We start from the raw sequence: 13559 nt of genomic DNA, 5'->3' as shown, positions 1-13559 counted from the left end.
GTAATAACATTTTTGTGTTCGTATTTTACTTTTTCTTAAATTAGACAAAATATAATATCAAAAATGTCAACAAAAACAATTTTGAAGTTTTGTATATTTTGAATAATATTTTTATGTAACCAATTTTATTTATTCAATTTTTGTTTACGTGCATGTAGTAAGTTTCATGTAATTGAATTATATATTTATAAAATATACGTGCCTTATAGTTAAACATCGCTTTTTATTTTTCCCAATTATGAAAATTTATACTACAAATCCATTGTATTACAATAAAATAACTTCTGGATTTCAATCTTCTACTCCATCACTTAAAAAAAACCATAAAACATACTATTCTTTGATAGTACACATACGAAATGCTACTATAGGATGGGTGGTTTCGACTGTTTCCCGGCCTATAAAAACTCGGTTCAGTTTTTTAGAGGATCTCTATTCATGTTCAGTGGATACAAGTTTTATTGTATGTCCGGCAAAGGAGATATGTAGTTGCTCAACTTCACATGAGTGGGCGGGCTGATTTCCAGAAGCTCACTGGTTTCTTGTGCTTGTGCACTGGTAAAGATCCTTGTAGGTTGGCTGGTGAGATCATGCTCTCGGATTCCTACAAGCTTGAGGCTGTTCTTTGTGTAGTTATGCCACCAGGTTTGGTCGATGCGTAGCTGTGTGATGAAATAATGTTCTCTGGGGTTCCTTTGGGCTCGAGGTTGTTTGTGTAGAGTAAGTCAAATTGTGTCTTTGCCCTTGTGAGAACGAAGATATTTTAGGCAAGGTCGGCTTTGCATGCTCGTACAGGAAGGCAATGATGCAATCGTGTGACTTTTAATGAGAAATAAAGTAGATGAGATCATCTTCCTTGATTTGGGATAGCACAAGTTGGCCTATATTCCTACACTAATGAGAATATTTAGGACGCGGGAAGGTGTGTTGACCAGTGTCCCGACCTATGGAAACTCGGTTGAGTTTTTAAGAGGATTGCTTATTATTATACAGTATACAAGTTTGTTACAAGTATAATATATTAGCGGAGAAGTGGGCTAGTTGCCCACTTCAGCGGAAGGGCTGGCTAAACTGACATCTGAGTCTGATGCTCTGGGTTATACATAAACTAGTTGAGTGATGTCATCCAGCTTTCTGGAGCTTGAGGTTATCCTTTGTCTCCAGGTGACGAGATCGTACTTCTGGAAGTTTCCACAGACATTGAGGTCAGGTCAGTGTGCCGATCTGCCTCGGCCCTCAATGTTGCTCAATTTACGATCGAGTGATGAAATCTTCCTTCTGGAATAGTCGAAAAGGTCGTTACCCTCGAGTGGTGAAGATAATTTCAGGCGAGATTAGCTCTGCATGTTTGTACAGGAGTGCGATAATGCCATCGTACGACTTGTGTATTGTTGTGAAATATAGTACATCACTGGCTTTAATTCGGGATAGCACAAGTTGTGCTATATTCCTACAAATATAATCATACAATAAGTTTCCAGGGGGGAAAAACAATAATTTGGTTAGTAAGAAAGAAATACCAATTTTATATTCGACTAAATCACTAGTTTACTAGCGAAACAAAATTATATGATTAAAAAGAATTTTAAAGCATCTCAACATCAATCGAATTCGTATAAATACATTGAAATTCAGTTACAATGCAAAATAAAAATAAGTTTTCAATTTAAAATAACGACTGGCTATACCGTAATTATTGGCAACACTTGGACCGGCAACTGTCATTGTCAGGGAATTCGAACAGTTTGTTTGTGACTTTATTTAAATCCAGCAAAATGAACTCAGATGGGGCTCAGCCCCTACACACGCAACCCCCTTCTAAATTAGCCTGCTTTATAGGAACATACGTATCTATTTGCACTAGTAATAACAGTAACTACGAAGGATTCGTTGATGCTATTGATCCTTACACTGGCAGGTATTCGAATATTTGTTTTAACCATAATTACATGCAATTATCACCAAATAGTCATTCAAAGCAATGACACATCTCAAACTTTTAATGTGACTTAGTTTTAACTTCAAAATTAGTGAAATTATAAATCGTATACATAACCTAAAATATCATCCATTCTAGTATTATTCTTTCCACATTGATTTGCGGGGTCCCTGAAACAAAAATCGTCGTCGGCTTCAGCATTCGTGATATTACAATTAAAGATCCACCGCCTGACCGGGTACACAGAGTATTTATATCCAATGAGAAGAGTCTGGACCAGACTGACATACAATCAATTAAAAGCAAAACACACAGTTGGTTGCTAAGAAATTTACTTCCAGTGAAGGAAGTGGACGATAAGCTTCACGTTCATGATGGCCATGTTATAATATCACCGCCGTACAAACCCGAGAACTGTACTAGTAGTAATTCCATAGTTCTGGGGAGGATACAACATCTACTTCAAAACATGCCCAGCGATTCTATGGAAACATGATGTATTAAAAAATATTACTATAGTCTGCTGTTTTATAAGTGCATCAACGGTGAACATTCTTAATGGGGCACAAAAAGTGAATACACACTGCCATGGACTTAAATACAAATCATATTGTAATGTTACCACTATTTTTCAATAAATTATATGAAAACAAATTCATTTTCCTTCTGTTCATTTACTAATTATGAAAATACTAACAACATGAAAACGAATCCTCATTCAATCATTTCCAAGATTTTAGAAACACTTATCCCAGTATCCAATATTATTTGGTTCTAATGATCATACTATACAGTCGCGAACAAATAAACTGGAACGTTTGTGATTTTGCGATTTTTGGGCAATTACAATTTTATCTCTTAGTGTGTAAGATTTTTAGCGATCGCATCTTTTAAATATAATATTTTTCAATTCCATGTGAGCTTTCGAGGTTTAAGGATCAAAAACGTTTAAAATAAAAATACCGTGAAAAAATGCGTTCTATTCGTATTCTTATTCAGAATTCTGTAAATTCAGGATTATCTTTATGGTCAATTTCTACACAAATGAGATGTTCCATATTTACTGTATCAGGAATATTGAAGTATAAGGAATTTCCAATTTTTGCCCGTTGAAAGGGATCGGACTGAAAAGGTCCCCTGGAATCCCGATTATCTCTACAGCAGCGATTTAAACCCGCTATTTTAATAAGAAATAATGTTTATGATGACTTTTCAATCAATATTAGTGACTGCGAGAAGACGACTCACGAAAGCCGAACTTTGTGGACAGAAACCAGTGAGAAAACTTTATAAAATTTATGTATAATGGAGACGAAAGTCGTTATTTTAATCCCAAATTTCATTCAACAGTAAAGAGTGTAAGTATATAGTAAAGTAAGATAGTAAATCAGTCTCACATTAAAATTCTCCCTAGCTCATGTTATTTTTGTCCTAATTTTTGGTGTTAAAATCAGGGCTGTGGAGTCTGAGTCGGAATCGTAAAAAATCTACCAACTGACTCCTTTTTCTATTTTTAATAATATCACGGTATGCTAAAGAATTGTCAAATTTTATTGAAGTAAATAGACTATTAAATTGAAATTTAAGTCTTTTTAAAAATCACGAATTTAAATGCAAATATGTACATATTATGATGTGTTCTGTCCAAGAACGATGTTTCCTCACTCATACTTTTTTTATACTCTCATTTTTTTTATTAAGTTGATTAGTTCGTGCACATTCATACACATATACTATGAATGTACTTACTTTTTATTTACACCTACATATTTCATAACCAATTCATTAATTAATTTAAACAAATTCATTAATTTAAACAAATGTGCAATTATGAGCTATGGACGTGCACATTCACTCTATTGTCACGGATATTCCATTAAATCCGTCTTGTTGAAGCGTGTGGAATCTATTGTCGATTTGGGTATCACTTTTGATCCTCAGCTCACCTTTCACAACCATATCAAAAAAGTCGCTGACGTTTCCTTTCGTCGACTTGGATTTGTTTTGAGATATGCAAGATTATTCCCCAATCCTTTGTCTTCTCGCTTGCTTTTCAATTCGCTTGTGAGAAGTAAGCTAGAGTATAATGCGATTGTGTGGAATCCGCATGAAGCAAATTACTCTCTGATGATTGAGAAAGTGCAAAAAGCATTTCTTCGTTTCCTATATAGGAAAGAATATGGGTATTACCCATATCTCTACCCCACTCCTTTCCTTTTGGGCATGCTTGGGTATAATTCCCTTGAACTTCGGAGAAACTTCTCATTAATTCGTTTCGTTCTCCTGCTCTTACGTGGTAATACGTCATGCCCGTTGTTGCTGGAGCAGTTGGGGCTTTATGTCCCTAATCACTATGTGCGTGGTAGACATCATCATTTGCTGGCTGTACCTCCTGCCCGCACAGTCCTTTTTCGAATGGCTCCTATTCCAAGAGCTATCCGACTTCTTAATGAAATCGTTGCTGCCGAGACTGAATGTGATATTTTCCACCTTAGTGAGCGTAAATTGTCGGAAATTACTCTAACCCATTTATCTGGTAGTCTGCGCTCATCATTGTTTTCATGATTGATTGTGATTTATGAGTGAAATTTTGATTAACTCTCTTCCATTTGGGCCTTACAGGGATGTTTTGTATTTGTAGTTGTTTCTTACATATTTATTGAAACTGGCTGTAGGTGCAAGGCATTCCTTATGCTATATTTTATTTGATATTTTTACTTTATCTGTTATTATTAAATGCTATTTTTTATGTATGTATGGATGTATTTATGTTTATGTTTAATTGTTATTTTGTTTTTTTTCTTTTTTGTGTTATATTTTTTGACCATTGTGGCGCTTTAGGAATTCCTGTTATGCCACAATGGTCTGTTTAAAATAAATAAATTAATTTGGGTAACATGTAAAATTTTTTTTTTGAGTTTTTAATTCCATAAAATTTTTATAATATAAGAATCGCTATTATTTTCATTACTAATAGTTTTATGCGTCGGCAAGAAGTCTATCTTACTAAAATCGTTTAAGTTGGAGTCAGTAAATTTTGATCACACTCCACAGCCACAATAAACATATAACTCAATATTTAAATCACTGAGTGTCGATTTGATTTAAGATTTCCGAAATACTACGCAAGATCATATTTTTCTATAGCGTTCCAGTTTGTCTCCGCAACTGATGTAAGAAGGAATTTTAAAACTTACAAAATAAGTGTTTTGATAACAAGTTTTAAATAAAATGCAAAGTTAAGTAGTCATATTTTATTTATATATGTATAGTTAAAACACAACATCCAACTAAAATACAGATCATTCATTAAAATTGTCACAGGTAATTGAAGGTTAACAAAACTAATAAAGCTATATATGTAGATAAAAAAAATAATCACAGCTGAACCTTTAATCCTTGATAATATAATGTGGAGCGTAATTCATCAAATTACACTATTTTTTTTTAACAATTTAAAACAGTTGCAATTATCAAGGATTAGATACTCGTATAATAATAAAATCTTTAATGTATGGCACAAAACTGATTTAAAAAAATATATTAAAACTAATTACAGGAACCTTGTATGATAACATCTGCAAGACTTTTTTTAATCTGAACAAATCGCCTTTTAAACTCTAACCCGCAACCTTTAGAGAGTCGGAAATCGACCAGCAACTTCCCATCCATATCAATAAAATTTACTTTATAAATAAGCTGCATTTTTCTATTATCAGTCGTCGTAACAGTTATCTGCAAATTAATAGAAAAAAAAAATAAGCAAACCAATTTAAACAAATCATCAAACCGATCATTACAAATTCACATACTCCTCTCGTTTGCGATATCTTCCATTGACATTGTATCATACTACGTAATACCGCAGTAAGCCTTTCAGTGGCCTGTGCATATTCACAACCAACAAAGAAACGCGTCATACGTTTAACAAGTTTCTGGAAAACGCCCTATGATCAAAAAGAAAAAATTTAGAACAAACTTTATCACAGCTATAACATCATATTAAATACCGAACGTTAAATACCTGAGAAGCAGATTGCGTCAGGTTCATCTGCGAAGCCAATAACAAATCATCACAAGCGATGGGCTGAGAAAAACAAGTCATTTCCCTGTCATCTGTCTCGTGAGCGATTAAAGAAGCCGTATGATCTCCACTGGGTAACGGCTGAGACAAACTAATACTGAACTCTTCCAAATTGCTACCGTAATCTGTACAGAAAAAAATACAACAAATTTACAACAGACATACAATAAAAATGACCGCAGTCGGAACAAAATCGCAAAATTCTTACATGTGAGTAATTAAATCCAACGAAGATGTGATCAGAGGCAATGCTTTGGTAATCTAGCTTTATGAATTTTAAAATCAATCACACAGCTAAATCGCCAAAGTATAGACACTGACATGCAAGTGTTGTGCGTCACGAACCATGTGCGTTCAATAAATATATATATATATCGACATTACAGTAGTAAACAAGTCGTGTAACAATATACGCTGTCTCAGGGTACAAATGACCCTGAGTGTACATCAGCTCAGAGTCACCTAGTACCTGACACAGAATACATATATATATCCCAAACGAAACAACGCACACTTACAACTCGAATATATATGTATCGTAAAATATATAATTCAAGAAAACAACCAAGAAGATATACACTCGGCGTAAGAGATCCCGAGATTAAACGTACCGATGTCGTCAGACGACTGGGTCGACATCCAGGGATGACTCTGCACACGTTCCAACGCCGAACGATTCTGCGGGTCGTCGGCGAGGATCCCCGTCAACAGTCCCAACACTCCAGCCGTCATCGTCTTCCACGGTCCATTGCTGCCGAGCACACCACCGATGCACCAATCCTCGTAGTTCTTACACTTGCTCGACGGTTGATCCCACGGCAAAACTGACGGTAAACATTTCAAAACGCATATAAAAACGTGCACCGAACAAATTGCAATCATATTCAATTCACAAAACAGCAGGTTTTAGTCGTAGATATATATATATATATATATATATATATATATATATATATATATATATATATATATATATATATATATATATATATATATATATATATATATATATATATATATATATATATATATATATCAGTAAAAACACAAAATTGTAATAATAACATTAATTAAAGTATGATGATACTCACCGAGACAATGTGTGTGGGTGTGTGTGCAAAATCAAAACAAAATAAAAACGAAAGGTGTGATTCAATGAAGTGTTTATAACTTTGGTACCGTAACTTCAGGCAAATTTAAACAGCCTACAGCTAGGATACCAAAGATACAACCAACTCATCCGTTCCATGCAGCAACGTCAACACAAGCATCACAAGCAAAACTATTATTATGCAAATATGTATATAATTATATAACACATTTTATCATATATTTATGTATGGCATACAAAATTAAAGTGATAGAAATCATGCTTCGAATTCATAATTAACCCTTTGAGTGCTGATGTCGTTTCTGTTGAAAACCCATCACGCCGAAAATTTCCAACTAAATTATTTAGAAATCCAATAGAAAGCAATGTAATAAAAATTGTAGCTAATACAAACAAACCCTAGATAACTAACTACCGCTGAGGATTTCTACTTTTGTAAAGGTGTGTTTAGACTCTAATATATCTTGCAACAATATAAAATAAACAACAGAAGTCTATTAATGAATGTATTTTTCCAAAACTAGTTTCATCTCCTTCATTGTTGCTAAAATGTAATGCTCACAATCTAAATGCCAAGCCACTATCTAAAATACTCACAGCAGTTAGGAATTTCCATCAACAAATTCTGCCATGGTTATAAATTCAGAAATTCCGGTGTAAACCAGTCTTAATAAACATTGACCCATGTTCAATGCATTTTTTTTTCAATGCTACCTGGAAAGGCTTAGTGGGTAGTATTCATGTTTATCTTTTACATACTCAAAAATCGGCCTATCGGCATATTTCAGGCTCGTGGACTTGTCGGCAAAATGCCGATCGGCGTTGATCAGCATTCAAAGGGTTAAACGATAACAAAAAAATAAATTATTATATATGATACAGATCATGCTAAAATGTTAATTATCAGAGATTGATGAACGTAATTTTGAATAATCAAAAATATACAACATGCTAATTCTGTTTGGTATGAAAAACATACAGAAATTTAAAAATGTAAATTATGTTTTTGATTTAAAAAAAAGTCTCACGTAAAATAAATAAAAAAAATTTAAAACATTGAATACATAATAAAAAAAAAGCACTACACATTTAAAATCTGAATACAAAGATTCTCACCTAAAATTTCGCCTCATGTGATGGCTAAAATATAATAGCAAACGACAAATTTACATTTTCGCATAAGTTATAAATCCAAAACACGTCAATAAAGATATAATAAAAACTATTAAAAAACTAAATATGATGCACAAACCTCCAGAGAGCATTGTCACCAGAACAATGCCACACGACCAAAGATCTGCAGGAGACGCTCGATACGGTTCCTTCAAAACTTCCGGAGCCACATACGGTAAAGTACCACATCTTCTATCTAATAAACGCTCGACGCCTTTGAATCTACATTGAAAAGACAACAAAAAAATTGAAGTAAAATTTGACTTTAAAAAGAAAATTCTAAATCATTATTTTTCATGCATTATTTTAAATAACAATTGATCTGAATTTGCACAAGATATAACAATGGTTTGTTTGTGTTGTCACTCAATATTCAATACCTAAACATAGTTGCCATGCCAAAATCAGATATTTTTATATTATCGTATTGATCTAGCAATAAATTTTCAGGTTTGATATCTCTATGTGCAACTCCACGAGAATGTAAATATTCCACACCTGATAACAACTGACGGAAGTATCGCCTCGCATCTTTCACCGCCATCCCCAAATCAGGCTCTAAACAAACGGAAGCTGTTGGATTAAAAAAAAAAACACCAAAAAAAAAAAATCAAAAAAAATTCACAGACCTATGCGATCGAAGAGTTCTCCGCCCGAACAATATTCCAAAAAAATATATTCAAAATTGGCGTGCGATCTTTTTCCATAGTATTGGAGTACGTTGGGGTGTCGCAGCGAGCGTTGAATCGCCGTCTCTTTTTTCACCGACAGTGCAGCGTCGGTGTACTTTCGCAGGTCGATCATCTTCATAGCGACGGCTTCGCCTGTTGCATTATTTATGACGAGTTTCACTCTATTTGAAATGAGAAATTTGTGTGTTATAAAATTTGAAATTTGAACTTACTACAATACACATGTATATAGTGGGTATTACGTGTAATACATAATATATATATCATACCCACACCAACTAACATAGAATAATGCACAACAAAACTTTATAGTAAGAAAAAAGTCGTACTTTGCATAAATATGAAACCGCAATGTGGGCATTTGAATAATTCTAAATAGCACGACATCCCATCTTATTCTAAAGAGTCGGCAATACTATTACTATGACTCATAGGAATTCTAATTTGGTCACAATTCATTTTACTGCAAGTCACTTTTTTAATTCGTGAAAGAATATTAAACATTTCGTCGATATATTCATTTTTTTATTTATTTATATGTTTATTTATTTACAAAAATTAGCAGTCACATTTCATTTTTTAGATGAAAAGTTCAATATAAAAAATGTTGTCTTTGAAACTCAAAATTTAAGTGAATTTGACTGATTTTATTATAGTTACTGATATTTTATCTATCGACAGCAAAATATGATATAAATAATTGTATTCAATATTTGAAATTGTGACAATATTTTTTTTTTTTTTGCAGTTTGTTTGGATCTAATTTACAACATATAAATAAATGAATAATTTTCGAATGTCAACTAAAAAAAAATGTATAATTATTTTCATCTCACTTCTTTCATTATACGTATTTGCAGATTTTTTTTTTGCTGAATTGGCTACCATTATATAGTCGATTAATAAAAATAATATAGATTTTAAGACTCATTATTCTTTTTTTTTGTTTAAAATTGAGGCATGGAGGCATTAGCATTTCTGCCAAGAGTTCATGGTGAATGTAGAGGTGAAATACAAACGTGTCGAGAGTCAAAGGAAAAAAATCACAAATAACCGAGAATCTTTAGAATGTTATCAGTGCATTTTAAATATCTTGCAAGAAAACGAGTAGGACTGAATAATGATTGGTGTTTTTTATTCACGGTTCCTGGAACCGTGAATCAAATAGAAGGTAATCATCATTTACAATGTTAACAATCCTCACATTAAATTGGCACAATATATTAATTATATTTAAAAAAAAATTTTGTCGACCTTTTGACATGTTTTAAATTATAGATGCGATGAATGTTCTATACTTTTGGATACAAAATAAATGAGTACTAAATAAACATTTCCTGCTTTAAAATTGTAGAAAATATTCACGAGCCATATATGTATTTATCGATATGAAAAAGATTCTTTTTTTTTTTACTATTTACTTCATGTTTACATTTTTAAATCAGCTGAAAAAAGTAACATGCAATTGCATCATTAAAAGAAACAAATGATAAAAACGAATAAAACAAGTGAAAATTAATAAAACAAAAAAAAAGTTGCCAGAGTAAAAAAATGAGAATGGTCAAACACGAGGTGAAGGGTGTCAAGGCGAGAGGGGCTGGAAGGGGGGGGGGGGGGGTTTAGAGTGAGCATAAAAGGCATTCATCAGGAGTGACAATCGAGTAGATGAGAGCGTTCGTCAGCCGACACGCGGCCGGGCGAGTCCGAGTGGGCGGGGCAGGGCGGGGTGAGGGGCACCGGCTCGCGGACGCGTCTCGGGCCCCCGGGGACACCTGTCAGGCGGCGGGAAGCGAGGGACGGGGAGGGACGGGGAGGGGAGGGGCGGGGCGGCGGGGGGAATGCGCGTGCCATGGCCGGCGTGATGCGTGATGCGGCACGGGGTGTGGGGCACGAACCGGCATGTTGTAGTGGTAGTGGTGGCGTTTTAGTAGTGTGGTGGGTGGTACTCACTCGCCGAATGCTCCTTCGCCTAGCGTCTGTCCAAGCAGCCACCCCTCCACGAAGTCGGCCGCCATGGTCAGAGTCGGAGTCGGAGTCGGAGTCCGAGTCCGAGTCGATGTCCGTATCGGTAGACGCGCGAATCAGCCGGTGGCGAGTGGCGAGTGACGAATGGCAAATGGCTAATGGCGAATGGCGAGAGGCGAACGGTGAATGGCAAATGGGGAGCGGCAAAGAGCGAGAAGCGGTCGGCGGGCGCGGCGGCCGCGGCTGCCGGCGCCACCCGCGAGATCAATCGCCCATAGACAACGCCGCTCCTCTCGAACACCTCCTTCGCTCTTCCGTTCAAAATTCAAAACCAATTCATTTTCAGCTCGTCATTACTATCCACCACGTCGAATAAAAACAAAACGATGTCAATCATCAAAGTTGGCGTTACCCAATTAAGTTTTAACACTTAAATAAATACTTCACAGCAAATTTGTTATAATCGAACCGACTAGCATAAATCCCCGTATTCACCAAGGGGCCGTTCAAGTATTACGTAAGCACTATAGGGGGGCGGGGGGGTCTTTGCTTTGCTTATTTTTGATGACATGGGAGGTGGGGGGGTCGAGATGGTGATTACGTCAGCAGTAGTTTTTTTTTTTTTACACATTGTCTATGCTTGAAAACCAAACACATATTCGGGGATTCCCACAAATAATGAATACGTTTAGGTACTCGCTTGTGTAAGGGCAAATATGCTGGCTAGACGATTTTTCCACTCCAGTGTAGAGGTTAAGAGACAATTATTTATGTCCTTTTGTACTAGCCTCTATACTGGTGAATTATGGACCAGATACAAGCGGGAGACGATGAGGAAGATAAAAGTACAATACAACAACTGTTACCGTGCTCTTTTCGGGTTACCTAGGAGCTGTAGCTCGTCGCAAATGTTTGTAGAAGGGCATGTGCCTCATTTTGAAGCCATTCTCAGGATGAGAGCGGCCTCTCTACGTCTTCATATATTTTTATCGCCTAATTGTCTTCTTGCTGCTGCATCTTCTCATTTGCATTCTTCATTGTATGTTCGATGGATGGAACTGCTACACCGACCGCCTTGAATAGACATAAAATTATTATTATTTATTATTATTAGACTTATTTATTATTATTTATTTATTATTAGTGTTATTTATTATTATTATTATTATTATTTATTATTAGTATTATTTATTATTATTATTATTTATTATTATTATTATTTATTAGTATTATTTATTATTATTATTATTATTTATTATTATTATTATTATTTATTATTATTATTTATTATTATTATTATTTATTATTATTTATTATTATTATATTTATTATCAGTAATATTTATATATTTACTTATGTATTTATTTATTTTTTTTTTTTTATTTACTATTTTTCAATACTTTTTTTATTATCTATATATTATTTATATGGGCGTTGGGGATTGCACTATTCTCCTCATCGTCTGGAATAAAAGCTATTATTATTATTAGAAGCGAGTGAGGGAATTACCGCGCGCTTCTCACTGTCAAAATTTTTTCCGTCAATCTATTGTTTGATTTCGGTACGATTGACGATTTGACGTGTTGTAAGCAAAGCAAAGCAAGTTAATATTTGTGTTACCGTTGATCCTCTTTCGCCAAAGTTGAATTGTTTAAGATGTCGTTTCAAATAGACAAATTCAAGTTATACCAAAAATTGTTCGAAAGTTTTAAAAAATGCATATAGGTACCAATGTTTACGTAAGCATGGGAGGGGGGGGGGGGGTAAGAGCTTTGCTTACTTTTGCTGACAAGGGGGAGGAGGGGGTAAATAATTGTAATAAATCTGCTTACGTAATACTTGAACGGCCCCCAAGTTGCGACAACTTTGCAACCGCACCCAAGCCCATTAAGTTACAACAGGGTGTACTCACCAAGCTACTGCAACTGTTCGCTGCAAAAGTTCTTTCGGTTCGTCAGGGACCGCAAATCTGGTAATTGGATTTATGACGGCTCTACGATATGGTCGAGTTTCGCTCTCCATCCTGTGAGTTGGGACCAGCTCGGCCGCGTTGAAAAATTGCTTTACCACTTATTTACCGGCTGCCAAATATAACACTTGTGTGCATTAAAAAGCCAGTCGTTTCATTCGCCCTACCCCCATAGAGTATGTATAATCGCGCTGTTGTTGGAAGAAGAAGCTCAAGAAGGCAATAAAAAAGCACGGAGGCGTTTTGATGTGCATTTTATTAAATTTATTTGAATCGAAAAAATATCGATAATTGGTCCAAAACAGCAAAGCGGCAGACTCATGGCACGTAATTCGCGTGTATATCTCCACGATGGCCAAAAAGACGGATACGATACGTTAACGGATGTTGCTGTAAGGTATGAACAGGAAATGTCGGGTACTGCTGTAAGCCTGCCGTGGCGTAAACGTGACGGTTGGTATGAATATACCCATACAAAATGTACCAAAGAATACTTTTCGTACGGCCGGATACCTGCTGAAGTCGGTACGTGCTGGCTAGGTATGAACAGACCTTAAAGCGGGCTTAGAAGTTATCGTTAGTATGATGGACTATTCGTCCGCCAGATGATCCGTTATAGAGATTTT

At 35.2% G+C, this 13559-nt stretch overlaps 2 protein-coding genes across 3 annotated transcripts; one reads left to right on the top strand and one right to left on the bottom strand.

Moving 5' to 3' along the window:
* The first annotated feature begins 1704 nt into the window (after positions 1-1704).
* LOC143911240 (gem-associated protein 6-like) lies at positions 1705-2596 on the top strand. The gene is made up of 2 exons (XM_077430054.1): positions 1705-1918; positions 2078-2596. The coding sequence occupies exons 1-2, from the start codon at positions 1776-1778 to the stop codon at positions 2433-2435; spliced, it is 501 nt and encodes a 166-aa protein (XP_077286180.1). The 5' UTR covers positions 1705-1775; the 3' UTR covers positions 2436-2596.
* A 2583-nt stretch (positions 2597-5179) lies between these two features.
* On the bottom strand, positions 5180-11256 carry grp (serine/threonine-protein kinase grp). Of its 2 annotated transcripts, none has more exons than XM_077430052.1 (8): positions 10950-11256; positions 8937-9160; positions 8688-8865; positions 8387-8529; positions 6635-6847; positions 5964-6148; positions 5752-5886; positions 5180-5674 (listed from the first exon to the last, which is right to left on the bottom strand). In XM_077430052.1, the coding sequence occupies exons 1-8, from the start codon at positions 11012-11014 to the stop codon at positions 5489-5491; spliced, it is 1329 nt and encodes a 442-aa protein (XP_077286178.1). In that variant the 5' UTR covers positions 11015-11256; the 3' UTR covers positions 5180-5488. The 2 variants fall into 2 exon arrangements, with proteins under 2 accessions (XP_077286178.1, XP_077286179.1); XM_077430053.1 differs by having other exon boundaries at positions 10895-10960.
* Positions 11257-13559: the final 2303 nt, after the last annotated feature.

This window comes from Arctopsyche grandis, chromosome 4, assembly GCF_051622035.1.
Source record: "Arctopsyche grandis isolate Sample6627 chromosome 4, ASM5162203v2, whole genome shotgun sequence".
Lineage (NCBI taxonomy): Eukaryota > Metazoa > Arthropoda > Insecta > Trichoptera > Hydropsychidae > Arctopsyche > Arctopsyche grandis.
Note: the sequence above shows the minus strand (reverse complement) of the source record. Positions and strands in the feature narration are given on the sequence as shown.

Bases quoted from the DNA above. Each gene is read 5' to 3' on its own strand.
- LOC143911240 (XM_077430054.1), top strand. From the start codon at position 1,776: ATGAACTCAGATGGGGCTCAGCCCCTACACACGCAACCCCCTTCTAAA. The intron at 1,919-2,077 runs GTATTCGAATAT...CATCCATTCTAG, and splicing joins ATTGATCCTTACACTGGCAG to TATTATTCTTTCCACATTGA.
- grp (XM_077430052.1), bottom strand. From the start codon at position 11,014: ATGGCGGCCGACTTCGTGGAGGGGTGGCTGCTTGGACAGACGCTAGGC. The intron at 9,161-10,949 runs GTGAGTACCACC...CATTTCAAATAG, and splicing joins GGCGAAGGAGCATTCGGCGA to AGTGAAACTCGTCATAAATA. The intron at 8,530-8,687 runs GTATTGAATATT...TTTTCAATGTAG, and splicing joins GGCATGGCAACTATGTTTAG to ATTCAAAGGCGTCGAGCGTT.